The following is an 8,858-nucleotide window of genomic DNA, read 5'->3' on the forward strand; positions in this document are numbered from 1 at the left end:
AACTCCTTGGTCCTTGACACAGCCTTTGATCTGGGATGTCACTATCCTACCTGCTCCTATCTAAGTGGTCCTGGGATTCTCACCAGTGAATGCACAGAAAAAAATGTGCTAGCAGAATTAGCGATGTTATGGGAGGAAAAATAATGCACAGAATGTAAAACAAAATATTTATTATAGCTACAGCATTTAGGAACACTTCAGGAATTTGGATGAGATGTAGCAGCTATTTTTTTATTCCTTTCTGTGTTAATCAGAGATACAAGCTGGAGTATTTCTGGGTGAACGAACTTTCCTGCAAAACAAAAGAATGGGAAAGTTAATGAAAAATGCTCTCATTTCCCCATGTGCGAAAGGCTGGCAGTGAAAAGTTAGCAGTGATGTTGCTTTAGGCTCAAAACAAGCACCAAGTTACTCTTTTAAGAAAGAGAGTACTCCCATTTTACTCCAACTATGGAGTAACTGTAAGAGCAGTTACAGCTATTTTCCCCTCAAAACTTATAAAAATATTTCATGCTCCATTAAGACACTTCAGAGCTGAAAAGAGGATGCACCCTGACCAGGACAATCCCACGCTATGTATCCAGCTCCAGGAAACCACCCCAATTACAGGTGCATGTGGGGTATATGCTCTAGGCCCTACTGAGACACTAGCTTAGTTTAAGTTACTGAGTTCTAGTAGGAGGGCAAAGATGTCAACTAGAAAATTAAGTATTCCAGCTATGCTGATGATGTCCTTTTTTTCCTTCTTCCCTAATCAAATTATTGCATTTTTCAGAGGGATTATTATTTCCCTGAAGAGTCACCAAAGTATAAATGGGACTTGTCAGGGACTCTGTCTGGTGATTGCTGGTCCTCTCCCCGAGTTTGTCTGTCCCTAGTTTTTTCCCAGGATAGGATAACTTGGAGTCACAGTCCTCTTCTGGTGTTCAATTCCCTTGCTAAAATAATAAAGACTATTATTTTACCTATTTTTCCTTTCCACTATCAGTTTGTTTTGGAAAGGATGAAAAGCAGTGGATAGAACAAAAAGTAATACAATTGCACCGAAAACATTTCACTGAGCTGGTTTTCACATGTGCCTTGAGCAGGTCACACAGGACCACAGCTCATGTGGGGATAACAAATTCTACTTCACTGGTTCATGAAACACTAACAAAGTAGAAAGAAGCTGCTGTCAGAGCATCAGTGAAGAATGAAGCCTCCTTTATACCTGCTCTGATGGTACAGGGAGATCCTTAAACACATGCAAGTGTAATGAAAGCTGGGCCTCTCTCTAGGTGTCCAAAGCAATGTAAAAGGAACTTAGTGTAAACGAGACTCAGGTTCAATACATACAAGTAAATGTAAGGTATGTTCACACTGCAGTAAGTTTCCCCAAAAATATGTAGGGTACTTGAGCGATGAGTAAAATAACTAGTTCTCACTTGTTCTGAATGTCTATTGGAAAAAAGAAATTTATATATTTCATTTCATTTATGAAAGGGGAAAAAAAAAAAAGCCCAAATGTCATACCAGCAGTTGAATTGTAAAAATCCTGGAGTCTGCCAGGTGTGTTTTCCAACTCTTCATACTCAAATGCTTGCAGTATCATCTCACACTGATCCAACTGTTTTACAAACTTGGCTTCTGCAGTACACTGGTTTTCATATTCCTGAACAGATTTGCAGTTATAAGAAAAAAATTGAGTTGTTCCGAAACAGAGTATTAGAAGCTCTTTATATATCTAGAATTTTCTTCATTAGTACAAGCCACTCCATAAATATTCACGACAGTTACGTCTTTCACTGTCTTTCCAAGACTGCTATTCAGCAAAACACTTGAAATAAGTACATGCTAAATTTCTATTAAATGTAATAGGACTTCAGAACACAATTCTTTTGCGTGCTCTAACTTAAAAACATACCAAGTGTTTTGGCTGAATCAGGGATGATATGGAGACAACCCTACATGATATACAAGTTAAATAATAGATTCCATTTAACAACATTCTATATGTATAAAGATCTTTTCAGGCCTGGCTAAGGCTATGAATTACCATACTGTGTGCCTATGCATTACCATTACCTATTTTTAAGACTTATTTTGCACTTTTCTCCACCCCTTGCTGTTTTTATAAGGAGTTGTTCTTTACATTTCTCCTGTCACTCTTTCTTAATCTCTTTGGTCTAATCTGTCTGAGCTGCTTATGTCTTTATGTCTCTCCTAGGAGATAGGGAGGGGAGTCGTTGAAGTCTGAAGGGGAGGAAACCCCTTAAGTCCTTTAATCTCTCTGCTATCTTTTCCCCCTCTCCAGGCATCATCAGTATATATTTGTGAGTCATTCACATTTCTAGTCAACCTGAACAATCTTCTTGTCATTTGCTTCCAGTGATGGTTGCAGACGGGTTTGCCATTTCATTGTTTCTTTTCCAAATCTACTGCATTGTATTTGTTGTCTTTATCAGCTGGTCTTCCCCTGACTTCCAAAACCAACCGCAGGCAAAGGCTTCTTTCTGTGCAGGTTACCATCACCTTGATACCCTCGGCAGGTCTGACCCCATTCATCATCACCACCCCCAATAATCAGACCAGAGGTTTAAGTACACCCCAGGCCCATCTGTGCTTTCAGATCCACACACCCCATGACGCACAGCAGTTCTGCAGATGAGAGCAGCACAAGCGCAGGAAGAGTTTTTCCTACTGACCAAAGAACATGGCATCTCTTTCTGCATCTTACGAAGGCTACTGTGGGTGTGGTTGTCATTCACAGTGGCAAGATCCTGGGTTGTAATTTCAGCGCAGTGATGCTCAGATAAGTGTCACAGTCATTTCCTTGTCTGACATACTACTAGGAGCCTGTTTGTTCTTAATGCTTATTGCTTTACCTTTGAAAGTCAGAAGTCCAGATTTTGAAAGCCATGACTGATTCATATACTACTCTATTGGGGTTTGAACGATGCTTTGAATTTTCAGTTACATTTTGACCATTATTTTAGTAATCAATTTCATTTCAACTTTTTTACCTTTTTTCCCCTCATTTCAGTCTGAGCTTTGCCACATCTTTAAATTGTTTAAATACTACTTCTTATTTTCTTAAATCTATTTATTTCTACTCTTTTTTTTTTTTTTTTTTGGCCACCGAAGAGAACAAACTCTTGGCAGCATTACAAAGGAGAACTTCAGTAGAAGGAGAACTATGGCTGTTCGCTTGTAAAGGTCTGTCCCACCTCCAGCAATTAATTGGGAGTATCAACCTGTAACCAACCCCTTTGTGCCATACAACCCACCAGATCTTATTCATACCTCAGCTCACATTAACCTCAAGAAACATCAGCTATTATAAGTGCAACTGTGCACAGTGCTGAAATAAACACTTTTGTTTCCTCCCCACAGGTGTTTAAGAGTGTGAAATAGCAGTATACTTTGGCAAAACAGTAACTGGTCTCTCAAACACCACAGTCTGTCTTTTAAAAATTATTCCCGTGTTTTTGCTCTTGAAAATAAAAAAGCAGGACGGAGCTGAAGTGTGCTGACTCATTTACTTTAATGTTTTTTCAAACATATTCTGGATTAAGTTATAAAGTGAAAATGTATCGCAGGCATCTTTCTGCTACCTTTTTCCCCTACACTACACTTGCAGAGTGCCCACCAATACAGTCCAAAGCGATAGTCCTTGGAGGGCTGAAAGGGAAAGAGGGGCAGAAATGAGAGCAGAGCAGTGCAGGAAGGACTTGCAAAGAGTGTCAACAGGTCTTGTCCCAGCCACTGTTCAGCACTCAGCCATAACTTCCTTCACTCACAAAAAGAAATTAGAGGGAAATGCCTCTGGCTAACTGAGAGCAGAGTATCATGAAGTGATCAGAGGCTTCTTATTTTCTGCCCTTTTTTTTTTTTCCCCTTCTTTTCTTTTTTTCTTTTTAAGCACCACCTAGTTGTTCCACTTAAAATAAGACTAGAGGGACTACATGTGAATATTAGATTTTTAGGTTACACTCGCTGCTATGTGGGTTACACTCATACTGCTGCATTGGAGACTCAATGCCAATAAATTATCCTGAAGGTAGAAACAAAGAACAAATGATCAAAAGTGTGCATATGTTAAATTATGGTTAATGAGAATGATAAAGAGCTAACATGCTGAAGAACTAACTGCATACTGGACCCGCTCTTATACAATCATAAGAGAAGACTGAGGCAAAGAAAAAAAAAATATGAAAAAAAAAAAAGTCCTACAGGACTAATCTTATCTATTAAAAACTCCTTTTCCTCAACTATAACAGCTTCCCAAGGGAGAAGAAACCAGTGCTCACTAAACAAATGCACACACATTATTTCCCAGATCTGGTTATGCTGGTTTACCCCCTTTACCTTGAATTATAGCACTGAAAACCCATCCCCATTGCCAGCTTCACCACACAACTACAGCAAGAAAAAAAAGGAAAAAAACAAAACAAAACAAAAAACCAAACAAGGTGCTGTAACAAAAGCCAGAAATTGGCTGCAAATATCTGGAATTTAAATACAGTCCAACTGGAAAAGAAAGAGTATCAGCATAAAATACAGTTTCAGGTCACAAAGTCCAAGAAACATATAATGCTTTGTTTGCAACAACATGTTTGCAACAACATGTGAACAAGAGATTGTGGATGTACTTGTCCTCATGCAACTATATGCCAGGAGGAGATAAAGCACAGTAATTATAAACTTCAATTGTTTGGAAATAATCTAATCATCCCTAGTTTGCAAGTATAAAAGATCTTATCAATTAACAGCATGAGTTCACATCAAAAAGTTAAATCACCTTCAAATACAGAAGATGCTTTCCAATACAAACATCTAAGGTACCCAAGACCAGCCAGCAATCTGTGTTGTTTGTAGAAAAGCACTGTTCTGTGTCAGTACACCACATTTAAGTTTAAACCAAAAGTTAATACTAAATATTTTAGCCTAATGGGCTGTATAATAAAGAAATGGAAGCCACATAAATTATTACTTGCATAAAACCCAGAAAATACTCCATGGCATCATCAGCTCCCATTATTTCTTCCTGTATTAAAAGACTATGAGCTGCAAATGGCCAGATGTGAACAGAAGAGATAATGTAGTAAAAAACCAGATTTATATCCCAAGAGGGCTGGATGTAGAGGACAAACCCTTCTTCAGTTGTACAAGCCAAGCCCTGGACAGGTTCATCTGGAACTCTGAGAGGCCAAAGGCAGAAGCTGGTTATTTTACCAAAGTTTGGGGTTTCTGTTTGAAAAGGATTCCAAAGTGACCCTGATTCATACCGTTAGCTTCATCTCCCAAGCAAATGAATCTACCTTGCTTGAGGTCAAAATAAGAGATGACCCAGTTTCATAGGTAAACAGGAAGAGGACAATGGGTTACCCTGAATTTTAGCAAAGGATTAAAAGAATGCAAGCTTACTTCCCAGAGTTCATAGATTTCTTTTCCAAGGTCCTCTGATAGAAGCTGAGTCAGTTGTTGCATAGCTGCCTAGAAAAAAGAAGCCATTTCCATTTATCCATTTTTTGAAAAAGCACATTTTTATCATGATCTTTTTTGAAGAATTAACTACTTGTTACCAAGTTTGTAGAAACATACACTACACAGTCTATTATTCTAAAGTGCACATGTACATAAATCCGCCAGAGAAACAGTAGGACCACTCAGTGAAGAATCTTTTCTGGGAGCTGCTTAAGTCCTGTGCAAACGGTTTAAATAAAGTCTCTGTCACAACCACATGATCTGGCACCACACAAATGATCCGCCACGAACTGTCGTCCACCCCTCTCAGTGCACCTTCTCCCGGCTCCTCGCCTCTTGGTAAGGCTGGTCAACATGACTAATTCAGTCTACCAAAAATCCAGCCCGTTCAGGAATAAATGGCCAACGTGAAAATTACTTCAAAGGCTCTCCTTCCATAACTTTGTACTTGGTGATGTTACATGTACAAAAATCACAATGAGTTGAAAACTTTGGTTGTTTGTGGCATACTTGCCTAATTCCAATGACAGTATTATGTTGCTTAGAGGGTCCCTTCACTACCACCAGAACACTAGAAAGATGCAGAAGGCTTTGCCAATGTGGCTTCACTCCCTTTGTCCATACCTCTTCTCTCCTGTGTTTCTCCTCTTTTGAGATATTATCTGCAGGAGCAATATCTCCAACAATGCATTCAGCCATATCGTGAACCAAAGCTAACCGTATGCATCTGACAAGAAGCAAAGATAGAATAATTAGTTTTTCAGCATTTTAAGTTATATCTTGTTATTAATAAAGCTAAGAAACTTAGCTTAATTTTTAGCATAATTTATGCCCTTCATATATTTTACAGGTTGTTTGTTTTTTTTCTTTAAACTTCACATAACATTTTTCATTTCTTTGCTAAGGGAAGTATTTTCCACCTAGACATGATTTTAATGCCCAATTTCTAGCTACTGCTGCTTGTAAACATAGATTTAAGTATAAATATACTTTGTACCAGAGAATAGCATTCAAAAGTAAGGTATTTAGTTTTTGTATGCTTGCCTTTCAGAGATGTTGTGATAACTAACTACATTATACACGTCACATTAACGCTGCAACAGGTAGAAGGTAATCTGATTGGAGCCATCCCAAATTCAGTACATAATCTGACACTCACAGCTCTGTAGCTATGCCAGTCTGCAGCAGAATACTCAAAAAAGCCTTCACATCAGCTCCTGAAGGGACAAAGCAACCACGATCCCATACTAGACTTGACGACTCATTCAACAATGACGCTTTCTCTGCTACGCTAGACGATTTCTGAGGTTCCTTACTGCTGCTGAGTGCTAACTCCGTCTGCCAAAATCCACACAGTGTATGGATTTGCCTTTGCTGTCTGTTACTGCAAACTGCGTTTTAATGGAGTGTCTGCAGTGTGCTAACTCACGGCTTGAGAGAAGGCCAGCTCAGAGCCTCTGCATTAAAGACTCGCCTCAGCACTTGCAGCTTAGCAATAAAAGTTTTTAGCCCCTTTCAGCTCTCCAGGTAAACAGCACCCTGTCCAAAGGATGGAGGGAAAAGAAGAGGGGAAAGGATTTCAAACTCCTTCAGTGTGTTTTAAAAGCTCTTCCTCAGGATGACAGCTATTTTTAGCATTTTGGTTGCAGCTCTCCCACTACATTAACATATGGTCACGATAACCAGGGGCAGTCTCACCTGTCCTTGTTAAGGCTTTTGTCTTCGGTCACCAAAGCCATCATCGCCATCCTGTACATATGATCAGATACGCTCTCCGGCTTCGCCACGTTCCTGTACACCCATCCTGTCCGTGGTACTCTCTGCGTGAGGAGAGCGTCACAGCAACGTAAACATTAAAACCTTAGGGTTTGAAGGACCTCACTTGAGAGACGCCAGTAGAAATTTTGCCCCACAGTGACCTCATGCTCCGGCGAGCTTTGATGCTTCCGGGAAACACCTGCCCCAGCGACCGGGCTCCCCCGAGGCCGCGACGGGATGCCTTCACGTTGCTGTTCACCGGCAAGGAAAACGCACCAGCACTAGCAGCAGCGGCCGCCCTCCTCGGCCTCACGGCCCTCACGCCGAAGCCCTCCCCCGGCCGGCGCCCACGTCTCCCCGCGGCGGCCCAGCACCGGGGCCGGCCGTCTGCGCTTCGCAGGCGCCGCGGCACGCCGCCGCTCACACCCCGGAGGCCCCGGCTCTCCGCCGGCCGCCCCGCTGCCAGGCCCCGGCGGCCGGGCCGGGCGCCACGAACGGCGCCCCTGCTCCCACCCCGGTGATTGCTGGGGAAACCCGCCTGAAGGCCCCCGCCCCGGCCGAAGGGCCGCGGGCGGACACCCCGCCAGCCACCGCGGCCGCCCGGGCCCACAGCGGGCCCCCCGCTCCGGGCCTTTCCGCCGCGGCCCCCGGGCTCACCTTGAGCTGCCCCAGCAGCCGCAGGAAGGGCAGCAGGCCGCCGCTCGCCCCCGCCGCCGCCATCCACCGCCCGGCAGCCACCGCCTCGGCCCGCTCCCCCTCCTGCCGGCCCGGGCGGCAGCAGGCGGCGGCTCTGGGCGGCGCCGGGGGAACGGAAAGGAGCGGCGGGGCGGGCGCCGCGCTCCCCGCCCCGGAACCGGCTGCGGAGCAACGCGGCTCCAGCCGCCGTCCGCTGGCGCGGGGTGGGAGAGGTGGCGCCTGCGGGGTGCGGGCCCCAGGCGCAGGGCGGAACCGTATTCCCGAGGCGCTGGCTCCTCAGGGATTAATTAACCACAAACCGCGCTTTAATAATAACGACTCAGGCTGCGATTGCAAGGAGGAAAGCAGCAAGAGAAGCCAAGGCTGCTGATGGGGAAGGGGAAGGGGAAGGGGATGAGGAAGGGGATGGGGATGGGGGTGGGGAAGGGAAAAGGGAAAGGGAAAGGTCCTCTCCTGGGATGCAGAAGGGAGGAGAAGTCCCAGTTGTGAAGGAGGGGAAGGGCATTGCGCAGGCAGGAATAACTCATACCTTAGTCAAAACTAATGATAGCAGTGACCTTTAGCATACTTTAAAAAAACCCAACGACAGTAAATAGTGCAAACTCATGTAATTATTCACAGAAGAGAGGGTAGTTGTTGGAGTTGCTGCACTCAGAGTTTTAAATTATTTTGGGGGCTCCTGGAGTCTGGCTACAAGCACTTCCATCACTTTTGCGAGTTGAATAAATAACACACTGAATTACTTTACAATAGGTGGATTTTCAAAATACATTGCATTTCTTTGCTATTTTATATTGCCAACTGAAATAGCAGATAACGGTTTAAATGTGGCAACGAAATACTCTGTTTTCAGAAAAGAACATCTGCAGTTTGCCAGATATGAACAGATGGCAGAGTATTTTTATTTTTGCTCGTGTATACTTAAACACATTCCCAAA

General features: G+C 43.3%; 1 protein-coding gene across 1 annotated transcript; it reads right to left on the reverse strand.

The window, feature by feature from the left end:
• Window positions 1-153: 153 nt before the first annotated feature.
• HDDC2 (HD domain containing 2) lies at window positions 154-8,274 on the reverse strand. The gene is made up of 6 exons (XM_075498677.1): window positions 7,882-8,274; window positions 7,165-7,286; window positions 6,091-6,193; window positions 5,407-5,475; window positions 1,513-1,651; window positions 154-292 (listed from the first exon to the last, which is right to left on the reverse strand). Exons 1-6 carry the CDS (start codon window positions 7,942-7,944, stop codon window positions 198-200), a joined length of 591 nt encoding a protein of 196 aa, XP_075354792.1. The 5' UTR covers window positions 7,945-8,274; the 3' UTR covers window positions 154-197.
• Between the last annotated feature and the right edge of the window lie 584 nt (window positions 8,275-8,858).

This window comes from Mycteria americana, chromosome 3 (genome assembly GCF_035582795.1).
Source record: "Mycteria americana isolate JAX WOST 10 ecotype Jacksonville Zoo and Gardens chromosome 3, USCA_MyAme_1.0, whole genome shotgun sequence".
Lineage (NCBI taxonomy): Eukaryota > Metazoa > Chordata > Aves > Ciconiiformes > Ciconiidae > Mycteria > Mycteria americana.

Bases quoted from the DNA above. Each gene is read 5' to 3' on its own strand.
- HDDC2 (XM_075498677.1), bottom strand. From the start codon at position 7,944: ATGGCGGCGGCGGGGGCGAGCGGCGGCCTGCTGCCCTTCCTGCGGCTG. The intron at 7,287-7,881 runs GTGAGCCCGGGG...CTCCTCACGCAG, and splicing joins GGCTGCTGGGGCAGCTCAAG to AGAGTACCACGGACAGGATG. The intron at 5,476-6,090 runs GTATGGACAAAG...TCTTTTTTCTAG, and splicing joins AGAAACACAGGAGAGAAGAG to GCAGCTATGCAACAACTGAC.